This window comes from Macrotis lagotis, chromosome X, assembly GCF_037893015.1.
Source record: "Macrotis lagotis isolate mMagLag1 chromosome X, bilby.v1.9.chrom.fasta, whole genome shotgun sequence".
Lineage (NCBI taxonomy): Eukaryota > Metazoa > Chordata > Mammalia > Peramelemorphia > Peramelidae > Macrotis > Macrotis lagotis.
The window spans coordinates 271,319,440-271,334,717 of record NC_133666.1 but is presented as its reverse complement, the minus strand read 5'-3'; the positions used below and the strand labels follow the sequence as shown (position 1 = coordinate 271,334,717).

At 32.2% G+C, this 15,278-nt stretch overlaps 1 protein-coding gene across 2 annotated transcripts in view; it reads left to right on the top strand.

Moving 5' to 3' along the window:
- Positions 1-15,278, top strand: part of ITGA2 (integrin subunit alpha 2) — a 124,219-nt gene that overhangs the window by 90,012 nt on the left and 18,929 nt on the right. For both annotated transcript variants that reach the window (XM_074206032.1, XM_074206033.1), the window contains 6 exons: positions 5,807-5,899; positions 6,548-6,624; positions 6,719-6,802; positions 11,691-11,793; positions 13,292-13,402; positions 13,983-14,087. In XM_074206032.1, coding sequence (XP_074062133.1) covers positions 5,807-5,899; positions 6,548-6,624; positions 6,719-6,802; positions 11,691-11,793; positions 13,292-13,402; positions 13,983-14,087 — 573 coding nt within the window. The remainder of the gene's footprint in view (positions 1-5,806; positions 5,900-6,547; positions 6,625-6,718; positions 6,803-11,690; positions 11,794-13,291; positions 13,403-13,982; positions 14,088-15,278) is intronic.

The following is a 15,278-nucleotide window of genomic DNA, read 5'->3' as shown; positions in this document are numbered from 1 at the left end:
AATAAAGAAAAAACTGTAATTTGCATTTTTTAACAGACACACTTAAAGATAGGATAAAAAGATTTTTATCTAAATTTCTCATTTAATCTTGTTGGGCTTGGTTTTGAGCCTGCCCTGACCTTTTCAGTGTTTGTTGGTTTGGGGGTTTTTTGGGGGGGGGAGGGAAGCTATGAGGAATTAAAAATTGTAACTTTCTATTTTTAAAGAAAAAAGATCTTAAAAGATTTTTAAAAAGATAATAACAGAGTCTAGTGCTTTTTAGGACTGTTTTCATTTAAAACATTATAGTCAGGAGCAGGTAGATCAGGAAGACCCTAGTTCAAATCCTGCCTCAGACATTGGCTGTGTCACATTGGGCACGTCACTTAACACCACCATTGCCTTACAAAACACACATTCACACACACACACACACACACACACACACACACACACACACACACACACACAGAATTATAGTCATTGGGTAGATTGCTCTCCTGTTTCTGTTTACTTTATATCATTTCTTCAAGTTCCACTCCTCTACCATTCCAGTCCAATCCATCTTCCATTCATCTTCCAAATTGTCTTCCTGTAATGGAGGTCTAACTGTGCCACCCCCTTATCTAGTAAGTTCCAGCAGCTCCCTATCATTTTCAGTGCAATTTTCAGTGCAAAGTTCTCTCATTTTTAAAACCTGTCACACAAATTTTAAAAACACCTGAAAAGACTTATATGAAAGAATTGAGCAGAGACAGGAGAACATTATACACAGTAATGGCAACATTGTAAAATGATCAACTATGATAGACTTAGCTCTTCTCAGCTACACAATCATCAAAGGCAATTCTAAAATATGTGATGAAAAATACTATCTATATCCAGAGAAAGAACGATGGAATCTGATGGCAAATCAAAACACACAATTTTCACCTTTTTAAATTTGATTTTTGCTTTTCCCCTTTTTATTTGATTCTTCTTTCACAATGTGACTAATATGGAAACATATATAAAATGATTGTACATGTATGTCATATATCAGATTGCTTGCTATCCTAGGTTTGGGAGAGGGAAAGGTAGGAGTAGAAAACTGTAAACATGAATGCTGAAAATTATCTTTACATGTAATTGGAAAAATAAATTAAAGATGATGATGAGAACAATATTAAAAAGAAACTCCCTCCTAAAAAACAAAAACCTGCCATAACTTGGCAACCCACTTCCTACCTTTCTAGTCATTTTACACCTTACTCTCCCTAGCCCTTGCCTTCCTACTTTTTCTTACTCTATATATACTCCATTTCTCAATGCTGGATACTTTCACTCTAGACCTAGAATTTTCATTTTTTTGTATCTTTACCTCCAAGCCTCCCTTATTTCTTTCAAGACTGAACTAAAGCCCCATATTCTGCAAAAAAGATCTTTCTCAGGACTCTTTAATTTTAATTCCTTCTCTCTAGTATTCTTTTCAACAAAATATATTAATTGTATACACATATATACAACAATATATATGTGTATATACAAATATATACATATATTTAAGTATATATGTATATATACATATATACTTTTCCTGATCATTAAGTATATAGTTGGTTGCATGATGTGTTCCTCAGTTTTTTGAGATCTAGGACTGCCATTTGCTCTTCTTTGTCTCAGTTTTTAGTATAAGTCTGACACTTAGTTACTGGGGAAAAAATGTTTGGTGACTTGACTTGATTTATTTGTTTTCCTGTTTCTCTAAATCTCCATGATCTTTCTATACATCTTATCTTATCTGCATGATTCTTATATACCAGTATTTGTTTTCCAATCAATGTGTTTCTATTTTTTTTTTTACATGGAACAAAAACTTTGCTACTAGCATTTTTGCTGCTGTTCATGAATTCTTTTCAAATACAATAAGTATGTATTTTCTTTTCTTACCTCCCTTTTCCCACTGGAAAAAAAAAGTCTTTGTAAGAAACATGCATATCAAGTAAAATAAATTCTTGTGTTGGTCATAAATAAATGCATATCTTATTCTGCATCTTGCATTCTGTATCTGTCAGGAAGTAGATAATATCCTTTATCCTTTATCTTTTTGCACTGTGGTTGGCATTGCATTTATCAGTGTTTTAAAGTTTTTCAAAGTTTACATTGGTTTTTTATTATTGAATAAGTTGGTTCAGCTCACTTTTTTATGCATCAATTCATACCATCTTCCCAGGTTACTCTGATATCATACTTATTGCCATTTCTAATAGTTTTATTATGAATGGTAACCTTCATATAATTTGTTAATTCCCCAATTGGTGACTTTTCTTAGTTTCTAGTTTTTATTATTGTAAAAGAGGCTGCTAAAAATATTTTTTTTTTGCAGGTGGGTGTATTTTTCTTCTTTCTTTGACTTCTTTGTAGCATAGACTTAGTAGTAATGTCTCTGTGACAAAGGACAAAGTTTGAAATTGCTTTTAAGAATGGCTTGACCAGGAGTGGCTAGGTGGTACAGTGGATAGAGCACTAGTCCTGGAGTCAGGAGGACCCGAGTTCAAATTCGACCTCAGACACTTAATAATTACCTAGCTGTGTGGCCTTGGGCAAGCCACTTAACCCCATTGCCTGGCAAAAAACAAAAATAAATTAAATAAAAAAGAATGGCTCAACCAGTTCATAGCTCTTTACCAGTGTCTTGTTTTCCTATAGACTCTCTGACATTTGTCTTTTTTTTGCCAACTTTGTCAGTCTGAGGTGTATGAGGTAGAGCCTCAATTTATTTAATTTGCATTTCTCTTATTAGTGACTTGAATCACTTTAATTGTTAATTTATATTTCTTTCTTTGAAAACTACTTGTTCATATTTGAGTATGTCCATTTTTAGAATGGCTCTTATTCTTATAAAATTCTTATAAAATTGAATCAATATACTATATATCCTGAAAGTCTTAGTGTGATTTTAAGCTTAAAATTGTTCAGCTTGAAAAATGAAACCTGTATTAGAGAAACTTGATGTGAAGAATTCCCCTCCATTCGAATTTCAATTTATGAAAATTTACTTTTTCTCTCCCCAATTGACAAAACAAAAACAAAAGAAAGTCCTTGTAATAAATATACATTTATCAAACAAAAAAATATTCCTGCATTGGCCATGTTTATATATACATATATATATATATATACATATATATATATATATATATATATTTGTATGTGTATGTGTATGTGTATTTATTTACAAAGAAGGGGTGGTGAGATAGAAGGCATGTGATTAGTACCAGTACTCTTGGTTCATTGTAATCTATTTCTGTTTCCCTGGTCCAGAACCAAATGGTAGATTCTTATCCCTTGTAGCTTGTGACTAGCTTGTAAGCATTCTTGTTTTGCATTCTGCAATATATTCCATTATATCTTATCACATGACAATTGCCACTGATAAATTTGTGATCCTGACTGTTATGTTATGTGAATTCTTTCTTTCTGGCTACTTGAAGTATGTTTTTCTCTGATCAAGAATCTCTGAATGTTGCTTATAATATTGCTGGAGGTTTTGTTTTGGGGTTTCTTTAAGGAGAGGATTAATAGATTCTTTCTGTTTTCACTTTATCCTCTTGATTCTGAGATAATCTTGAAATATTATATTACATTTCTTTTTCTTTTCAGTTAAAACTTTCAGATAACCTAATAATTCTTTTCTATCAACATAATTTTCCTCAATATCTTTCTACCTCCCTCTCCAAGAGAGCCATAGCATATAATAAACAGTATTTTTTAAAAGAAGGAAAAAAATCATATAACTGATCAACATATGGAATATGTGTAACAATATGCACAGTATGCAACACTTGTAGGTTTTTCATCTCTGCAAAAGGATAGGATAGGAATGTCTTCTTGTATCTCTTGTAGCTTATTTATAATTTTGCAGCATTCATTTTACATTTTTTATGCCTCTCTCCATTTATACTGTTGTAATAATCTTTATATTATTCTCTTCATTCTGAGTCCTTCATTCTGCATTAGTATATATAGATCTTTCCATGTATTTCTAATCATCACATTAGTTATTTCTTATGTCATAGCAATATTTGATTACATTCATGTATTACAGTTTATTTAGTCATTCTCTAAACAGTGGATATCTACTTTAAATGCTATTATAAATAGTTTGATGTATACTTGTACTTTCTTCTTATCTATGAGATCTTTGGGGTAAAAAGCTAGTGGCAGAAACTCTGGGTAAAGGGGATGGAGTTTGTCATTTTATTTACCTGATTTCCAGTTGCTTTCCAAAATGGGTATACTAATTTACAGTTCCTGTCTTTCCATTGTGTGTGCCTATCTTTCTACAATCCCTTGCCAATATCATTACTATCTTTTTTCATCTTTACCCATTTGTAGGATATGAAGTTTATTTTGATTTTTTCTCTTATTATTAGTAAATTGTATAATTCAGTGGTTCTTAAAACATTTTCTTTTGACATATTTTCCAAGTCAGTTGTATTTGATATACCTTTTGTTTATTTTTCAACTATTTTTATATTTCTGGTTGTTTCATAGAATCATTACTTCTTTTGGTCCATTCTAATTTTCATGAGTCTGCTGATTAGATAAAGTTTTGTACCTCTTCTGTCAAGCTATTTATTCTTCCTAATTCCTTCTTTCATATCTCATTTCTTTTCTAATTTCCCCTAGCATTTTATATTTTCTAATTATTTCCTTAGTGCTTTAATTTCATTTATAAAACCATTTTGGCTTTTTCTGTTGGAATTCTCTAAATGGTCATTCCTGGCTAGACACCAGCCCCCAGTGAACATAGCACTTCTGTCCTTTTAAACTGATATGGGATTAAAAAAATGATTTGGTCTGATTCTTTTTTCTTGGATCTTCTAATCAAGATTCAACCTCTAGATTTTTATGGAATAGTTGTAGGAAAGAACTCAGCTGTATTTTGTTCTGCTACTTTGTCCTCTTGGCAGGTTTTTGGCTTTCACCTTTTTTCCTGCTTTCAAAAAATGTTGTTATAAATATTTTGTCATATTGGACTTAATTTTTTAACATTGATCTAATTGGGATCCATGACTAATTAAATCTTTAGTCATAAAGGTATGAATAATTTGGTGACTTTCATCCCATAATGTTATACTGCTTTCCAGAAAGGTTAAAACAATTCATAGTTCTACCACCAGTGTATTAGTGTGCCTTGATTTTACCCAGCTCCTTTAACATTATTTATGGCTTTTACTATATTGGTCAATTTTGTGAACGAGAAATGAAATCTCAAGAGTTATTTTGTTGTACTACTTATTATTAGTGATTTGAGCATTTAAAAATACTATCGATAGTTTGGGTTCCTCCTTTTAAAGACCCCCCCACCTTGATCATTTATCTTTTTTGAGAGTGCCTCATCATGAATTTGATTTTTTTTCAGGAATAATCTAATGCAAATGAAAAAGAGATCAGGCTTAAAAAAGCCCATCAATAACAGAATTCCAAAATGTTCAAGTTATAAGGGAACTCAGTAACCATACCAACCACTCATACTCAAAAAAAAATCTCATTATGATATTCCTCATGAATAATTATCTACCCTATTATTGAAGAGCTCATGGAAAGGCAAAGCCACTTTCTTTAGAAACATTCTATTCCATTTTGGGGCAATTTTACTTATAAGAAATTTTCCCTGCCATACCGCCTAAATTTTCAAGTTCAAAATAATTTAAAAATGGATTAAAACATTTAACATTATTATTAAAAGAAAGGTTAGTGATACTCGCATATATTTTTTAAAAAAATCTTTTCTTGTGCACATAATCATCACTTTTGTCTTCTTTTACTGTTTGTCCTTTAGGTCGATGGAACTGAAGTTACTTGTCAGTTGGATCCTTCCAAGAAGATTCTCACCTGTCATGTTGGCTATCCTTCTCTCAAGAGTGACCAGCAGGTACTTCTGGCATTTCGCTTAGAGTTCAAGTGTGCTTTAACTTCAGTTCTCCCAGGTCTTCATCAAGTGATACTGATTAATTAAGCAGTTTCAGGGGCAACTTCATAACACAAGAAAAGGAAGATGATTCTTCATACTAAAGTTCTGAGTTGATTTTTTTTTATTTAAACTGCTTATTTGAATTGGATAGATTAAAGTTTTTCATGTATTCTAGATTTGGGGAATAACACAATTTGTGTCTTCTACACTCAGATATCATGGAATATTATATCATCTAAAATTTTGCCTGCTGCTTGTGAAATTGCCAGGCAGGCAAAGCGTATCACCTGAAACTAAAGTAATGCAAAGATAATAAATTCAGGGAAACTATTTAGTATGGGATTATACATGAAGAGTGACTGTGTAAGCTTGGGGAAGGGGAAGGTAGGGGGCAGAGGGGAGTGAGCAAAGAAACTGAGACTTAATTTATAAAAAAAGAGTAAATTCTGGAGGTGAAGTTGAGAATAACAAGAATGTCACAAATTTCTCCATTTTCATGTAGGTTAAATTTAGAATCAAATTGGGTGTGCTTGCCTTTTTTGTAAAGTATTTTACTGATTGAATGGTTTATAAGAACTCTGGAATTTATTTGGATTTTTATTTTTGTAGGTGTCTTTTAAAATAAACTTCGACTTCAATTTTCAAAATCTTCAGAACGTGGCACTTGTCAGTTTTCAAGCTTTAAGGTGAAATGTCATTAATTGTGAAGTGGGAGTGGGTAGATTTTATATTGTATAGACTCAAGGTAGCATTTTAATAGTATTCATTTTAATTTTTTAGTGAGAGTCAAGAAGAGAAGGAGGCAGACAATGCAGTAAACTTTACAATTCCCTTGCTATATGATGCAGAAATCCATTTAACAAGGTAGGCAGAGTTAACAAGTTTTATCACTGCTGACAACAGATGTGTGTAATATATTGCTTTATGAAATTTTTAGTGGGGCTATTAGTAAAAAGTTTTTTATTTTAATTAGAATACCTTACTATGTTGAATTATCAAAACTCTTTGCCCAGGTCACCTAACCAGTTTCTACGTAGCTTTTAATTGACTCTTTTGGGCTTGACCCAACAAAGTGATCTATTCAGTCTCAAGGTACCTGGAGGGGACACATAAGTATTTCATTACCCAACAGAATGCTTTCAAATTTCTATCAGCCTCCTCCTTCTAACTATATCAGTAGGGAATGAGGAATGTTAGCATTGCCAGAAGCCACCATCTTTGTGCCTGAAAGTCATAATTGTATTCCTCAATGTAGAAACATTTTGTGTTGTACATAATTTGGTAGTCAGTGATTGACAACTAAATGAATGAATGCAATGATAGATCAAATGTGAAAAAGTAAGGGGACTTTAGGGGGAAATTCATTGTTACCTTTTCTTTCTGAAATGGAAACCTGTAGAGCAATGACAGAAGCATTTTGGCTGATATATAAGTCATAGTGAATGTTTAAGAAGACTGATGTTATCGAGGGAGCATCACACTCATGAAAAATTTTAGTGGGTTCAAAGCATTCAGAAGTAGTTTGAGGGGCGGCTAGGTGGCGCAGTGGATAAAGCACTGGCCCTGGAGTCAGGAATACCTGGGTTCAAATCTGGTCTCAGACACTTAATAATTACCTAGCCGTGTGGCCTTGGGCAAGCCATTTAACCCCATTGCCTTGCAAAAATCTAAAAAAAAAAGTGGTTTGAGCAACTTGAAAGAACCATAGATGTGTTCAAGTTAATGAACACTAAACTTCTGGTCAGTAGCACCAGAAAACATATATATCATTATTCTCAATCTGCTGAAACACTCAAATAACCTCTAGAAAAGTTAGATGCCCTCCACAAAGCTGATAAGGCAGATTCTACCAGTGGCATCTCATAAGCCAAGTATCTAGATTTTGCAGGTTATTACTTCTTTATCCCAACCCCCAAAGACTAGATATCTAACAAGTTGTTGAGAGGGGATAAAAATCCCAAACAACCTTAAATAAAGGACATACCATCTAGTTTTAAAGATGAAACACGAGTCCCAGAGTGAATGAATCATAACATTCCACCAATGGAAACAAAGTCTAGGTTACTGAATTCATCACTTGAAAATCACTAGTAGATATTGCCCTTGTCACACTGCAGCATCATTATTAAAGTGCATAATTGAGTTAAAGTGTGGCCACCAAAGATGGCTAATATCACATTGTCTGATTTTTTTTATCCTGATTGAATCATCTCTTTCTTATTCTCAATTGTTTGTTCTCATTTGTTTCATTATGACCTTCATGTACCACATTAACCTAGAAATTTCTTTTAATGGGAAATGGATATGATAGTGTCTTTTTTTTACTCATCAACCACACACACACACACACACACACACACACACACACACTGCACACATATATTTTTTGCATTATTATCTTTGATCCAAAAAAATCAAGTAATTGTAACATGCAAGTGTGTGTGTGTGTGTGTGTGTGTGTGTGTGTGTGTATGTGTGTGTGTGTATGTGTCTGTGTTTGGAGCAACTTATTTTTTTATGAAATATTTGCATTTCAAGGGAAAACAAAACATCCTGGGCATTTATAGATTATACTCCTAAACCTCATCTTCTAAAAATCAAGGAAAAAGTACACAGTTAAATGTCATGAGCAAGATATGTTTGAAATACCTTCAGGTGAGTAAATAAAAGTTATTTATGAAGCACATTGCTTCAGGATGAGGTTTTAAGAGTAGAGCCACCTTTAAACAAGGAAGAAAAATAAAGGATATTCCCTTAAACCAAAGCAGGAATTTAGGAAAGCAGCATATCATTATCTAATTCAGAATTTGGTCAGTGCTACACTGGCTTGCACACTTTAGAAGGTACTATAGTCTCTTCCAAGAACACAAAATGTCAATCCTTCAGTTTCCCAATGAGAAGACTGATGTTATTGAGGGAGCATCACACTCATTACAGAATGTTTAAGAAGATTGATGGAAGTTTTAATAAATTAGTTTGTATCATCCAAACTTATTAACAGATTTAATATATATTTGTATCCTTGTGATGCACTTTTCTTTTAAAAATTTGGAAAATTATAATTACAAACAACTGTCCTCCTACAATAAAATAAATTCCTTATAAATGAAGAAAAATTTGGGTTTTCAGATCTTCATGTCAAAATGTTCCTTCTAAATTTTGCAAAAATCTAGTTGGTCAGAACACTGTTCTTAGAGTCATGGGACCAGCATTCAGATAGCAGATCTTATATTTAATAGCTGCTTGACCTTTAGCAAATAGCCATCTCTCTCTGTCTCAATTTTCTTAACTTAAAACAATGAAAATGATTAAATAATAATAGATCTAGAATTAGAAGAGACTTCAGATAATTGAATACAGTTAAACAAACTAATTAACTGAGGCCATATTTGGACCTAGGTCCTCTGATATGAAAGTCAGTGCTCTTTCCATAGTACCCCATTCCTTCCTAAACATACCTACCTCATGGATATGTCATGATTAAGACACTGTAAATGTTAGAGCATGATATGTATGAAAGCAATACACACACACACACACACACACACATATATATATATATGTCTCTCTCTCTCTTTATATATATGTATACATATATATATATATATATATATGTATATATAGCAATGGCCATTGTAAAGGGAAAATGCTAAATGCATACTATTCCTAAAGTATTTCACTCCCTCCCCCCACCCCATCCCCCAGATTTGGACCAGGCCTCTAGGGCTCTAGAAGGAAGGAGACACTTCTTTCTGGGTTGCTTAATTCTATAAATTATACTTTTTTGATCACTTATAATTAAGATTTGAACAATAATAAGCCTGAGGTTTCCATTCTAGGACCTTCTTTGACTTACCATAGAAGAATTATATTGCACAGTTATGACTCAATGTAAGCTGAATTCTAGTCTAGATATCAGTTCTCAAAGTTTGTTCTGATACCAGGCTAGTCTCTTCTGTAAGGACTTCTCTCCCCAGCCCCTCCCCCCACCCCCTGGTTTTGGGAAGGTTATTTTGCAAGGCAGTGGGATTAAGTGGCTTGCCCAAAGTCACACAGCTAGGTGATTATTAAGTGTCTGAGACCAGATCTGCATTCAGGTCCTCCTGATTCTAGGACCAGTACTCTATCCACTGCATTACATAGCTGCCCCTGTAAGGATTTCTTAATCTATTTTTTTGTGTCCTAGATCCCTTGGGTGATGTCTGGTAAAGTCAATGACCTATTCGCAAAATAATGTTTTTAAATTCATAAAATAAAAAAATCTTAGAATTACACAGGAATTCAATTATATTGAAATACAATTATTAAAATAGTGGATAGAATTAAGATACTTATATACTGAAATTTTGAAATTAAATTTTCAAACATTTTTTAAAAAATGTTAATGGAACCCAGTTTAAGAACTACTGCTCTAGCACAAGGAGAATGAGGAAGTGTTCTCCAGTCTACATCCACTATAAAATCAATGCTAGAGAAATTGATATAATAGAACCCTATTACTTTTTGAGTTTTGAGGGGAGTGTCATGCCAACAGTACTTTACTGGGTATTGAGAAACCGAGGTTTATGTCCTCCTTTTGCTGCTGCCTATGTGATTTTGAGAAGTAATATCCCTTCTCTACACCCATTTTCTCACTTGTTATTTGAATTTTTAACCCTCTTTGCAGCTCTAATATTCTTTGAAAACATGTTTTAAATCATATACTTTTTATAGTCCAATATATCATTCATCCATTCATTAGAACAGTAGGGAATAGATTCAGGACTGGAGGCAGTCCTAGGCATGCTATCTAATCCATCTAACTCTATCATTTTATAGATAGGAAAACTGACATCTAAAGAGATTAAAGAACTTGACTTGTGTATTAATCCAAAAGTAGAATTGGAACTTAAGTTCTCTGATACAATATCTTTTGGGCTCTTTCCCTTATATCGTGGGATTCTTATATATTCACTGAAAGAACATTATTTGAGTATCTTTTTAATGCAGAAGTCCACAATGACCCAACATTTTTGTAATGTGAATAATGTTACTATGTGAAGCAAGATAAAGTGATTAACTGTTCTGGAGAATTTCTAGTTGTTAACACAATAAGAACATGGTATTAAAGACAAATAATCTGGTAGAATACAAAGGAATGTTGGACTGGGAATGACAAACCCTAGATTCTTCTGGTCCCTGATGGGATACTGGTTAACTATATGACCTTGAATATGTCATTTAATTTTTTAGAACCTTAGTTTTCATAAAATAAGGTAATCTCTAAAGTTACTTTTGGCTTTAAAAATCTATAAATTTTAATTCAAATTATTCTCAATCAACATATATTAGTGTGCTTTAAATAAATTTTAGCAGAAACTTGATAAAGAGGCAGTTTTTTTCAAAAGAAATTGCCTTGATTCAGAATTGTAAAACATGTAAATAAGATGATGGTGTAATATAATGAAATTTATTTTTGGTTTATTTATAAAGCTATTTGAGCTCATGGATAGTAACATTTTTTAAAAAGGTGACCTTGAGGGGTGGCTAGTTGAAGCAGTGGATAAAGCACTGGCCCTGGAGTGAGGGGTACCTGGGTTCAAATCCAGATTCAGACATTTAATAATCACCTAGCTGTGTGGCCTTGGGCAAGCCACTTAACCCCATTTGCCTTGCAAAAACCTAAAAAAAAAAGAAAAAAAGAAAAAAAAGTAAGTGTTCAATAACAGTCATTAAACAAAAAAAATCTCATTTTTCAATTATCATTTAACAGGTCTACCAGTATCAATTTTTATGAAGTCTTTTCTTATGGCAATGTCTCCTCCATTGTGAAGACTTTTGATGAAATTGGCCCTATATTCAGTTTTTCAATTAAGGTGAGTAATATGTCTATGAGTATGGAAAAAAACAGAGATAATGATGGGAGTAAACAGCAGCAGCAGCAACATTAAAAGAAAATAATTTTTTAAAACATAGAAAATTCAGGAAAAGGAGCAGAATATAAATAAAAATAAAAAGAATATAGATAGGGTCAAAAGTAAGGATGCAGAAGTATATTTCTCTAAGAGGAAATCATAGTTTTAGAGTTTAAATTCAATGTTTTTCAAGGGGATATATATATATATATATACATATATATATATATATAATATACATACATACATACATATACACATACACACATATATATGTTCTGATTCTATTGGGGCCCTTTTTTGTTGTTTTAGGCTCTAGGTCTATTAAAAAAAAGCAACTTCAGTGATGCCTAGATATCACTTCTATTTGTAATAAACTTAGCAACTTTATACAAATGGAGACTCCTTCAAAATCATGTTTTATAATGATTTCTCTTTCATAAGCAGCCAAGCAAGTGTCAGCAGTTAAATAATGAGAAAAACCAACCAAACACTATTATTTTTTAGTTTTTAGAAATGTCAGACCCCATTCCTCTGCCTCCCAAAAACCCAAATTTCATATTATTTTTATAAATGAGGAGAATTTGAACATTAAACTTTGGAACTGGTTTTTGACCCTTATTTTGCCCTTTGACTTGTGATCCAGTTTCTGTCATCTAAAAAAATATGAATCAATTATCTGACAGTTGAGGATTGGTTGAACATAGGGTGGTAAAAATTGTTGTGAAATCTTGTAATACAGATGAAAATGTCAGAAATGAGGACTAAAGCATATAAGGGAATATTTATATGATATGGTGTAAAGAAAGGGGAAATAAGTTAATTGTCATTTAATCCAACTATATAAAAGAAAAAATGTGTGAACAAATATAAGGATGAGTAGATAGTAGAATGGACAATGTAGTAATTGAAAATTTTATTTATATTATATATTTTAAGCCTTTTAAAATTTTTATAATATGTTTTATATTCTAAGTGTAAATAGATATAAGAATAGGGTGTCCTAAAAATCTTAATAGAGGCTTAAACTAATATCTAGCTATCTTATATATTATATTAAGGCTGCTATAAATCTTTTCATGTTATTATTATTATTATTATATCACTATTATAAAGCAATTTAAAGCTTAAAACTATACTAAAATTTTGAGGACAACATTTTTATTTAATTTCATTTATTGTTTTCGTATACTGTAAAAATCTGTTTTTGTCACATAGTTATTTTACTGTATCCTAGCATTATTATCAGTTAATAATGTCCTTAAAGTACTTTGATGACATCCATTGGAAAAATATTGTGTAGATATTGATAAATACACAGATATGAAAGGACTTGAAAGCAATAAGAACAATTTTCCTATGTGGTTTGTGGAATTATTCTTATTATTTACTGTCACTGTGAGTTTTACTAATTAGATCAAATGTGGTCAATCACAGAACCTTCTTTTTTTTAATGTAGGTCACATCAGGAAACATTCCAGTACCCATGGCTTCTGTAACCATCTCCATTCCTCAGTACACCAAAGAAAAAAATGCATTGATGTACTTGACAGGAGTGCATGTGGCCCAGGTAATTATTCCAAGTACACCCTGAGTCATCCTTGGTTCAATATGAATTTTAAAAAATCTAAGTAGAACCATATTCTAAATATATAAATTATATATTTATTTATTTATATATTTAGATTCCACAGACAGACAGATAATTGTCTGTACTCCATATTAGGTAACAAGTAGTTTTAGGATTTCGAATTAAAGGTATTTGGCTAATTATGGTAGTGTTTATTGAAATTTCTTACCTCACATGAGTCACAGAGTCAGTACTGTCCTTAACATAACCTTCTTCATGCTGTGCTGAGGGTTAAGGGTAAAACAAAGAGAAGATCAAGGATGGTGTAATGGTGAGACCCAAGCCTGTCTCTTTAGTTCAAGAACTATTTCTTAACTACTTGCTATTTGAAAAGCACTCTACTAGGTACTTGTCACCAAGAGTCAATAAATCATTCATTCTTTTCTTCGTCCTCCACCCTGTCCCCTAAAAGCCCCCTTTCCCTTTTATATACTGCTATTTCATACAAAATCTTAATGTAAACTATTTTGCTTTTGCTTTGTAAGTTTGAATGACAAATTCTGATTTTTTCACTTTCTAGGACAGTGATATAAGTTGTACTGCAGAAATAAACCCACTAAAAATAGGAGAAACATCTTACTCAATGGCTTTCAAGAAAGAAAACTTCCGAGATATTAAAACATTGGTGAGTAGTACACATTAAGATGATTATTCAAGAATTATAATTTCTTCTACTTTAGTATTACAAATGCATTAGTTTCCTTTTTTAAGATGACTGCTCTTTTCTCATTCATAATTAGTCAATAAACATTACTGTCATAGATTAACATGTAGCCATATGATATATATTCCTTTAAAGCTATTATAAGTTGGTGTTTGGAGAGAAAATAGCTAAGTTCATTCATTGCTTTAAATTGCCAGTTCACACAAATTTGATGAGGCTAAGAATGTGACTTTGATGAATATGCTCAAAATACAGATCATTTAGAACCTAACTCATCTTACCCTTGTATGCCAGTGCATATTAATGTCATCCACAAGCATTTATACAGTGATTGTTGTGCTAAGCACTGAGAATGCAAATATAAGCAAAAAAGAAAGGCAATCTGTGTCCTCAAGAGGTTTTCATCCTAAAATGAGTGGGAATATGGTGATAAGTTCTGAGAAGGAAAGATAGCTGCTCTGAGACTTTCTACAAAATAGATATCCTATGAAGAATTTATTGATTAATAGGAATACCAAATCTACATGGACTTATCCAAAACTGCAGTTTTATAAGTTGAGAGTCCAGACTGCTTGTAGTCTCACTAGCAGCTCACTGGTGGGAGGGGAAATTTGGCAGCATCATAAATGCCTTCCTCCACAACACATACCACCAGATTTCACCTATACCATTGAATTTCTTTTCTCAAGTCATCCTCATTTGTTTTCTCCACATTATCACCCACTTTTTTATGTTTCCTTCCTACTGCCCTTGTTGAGAGTAAAGATAGTAACATAGCTTCCTTCTTAATTAACAACTTGGAAAATCTTCCTAAATTTAAAAAAAAATTCTATGGAGGTGGTACTGGGAGTTCATGGGGAGAGAAAGAATGAAGCATCATAGAAAAAAATTTTGAGAAGTACCAATCTAAACATTATACTTTAAAATAGTTTTCTGAATATAGATCACATTTTTATTAAAAATTTGGTTTGTATAAAGCCTGAATTCAGCCCATATTTTTCACTATCCCTTTACATATTTGCCTTTTAAGACTGTCTTATATTAAAAGCATGGAGTCTATTAAGTAGGTGGCTTATGTTCAGTTCACTCTAAACTAAAATTTTTATGTAGTTGTATGCATGAATATTCAAACATAACCATTTTACTTTTCAG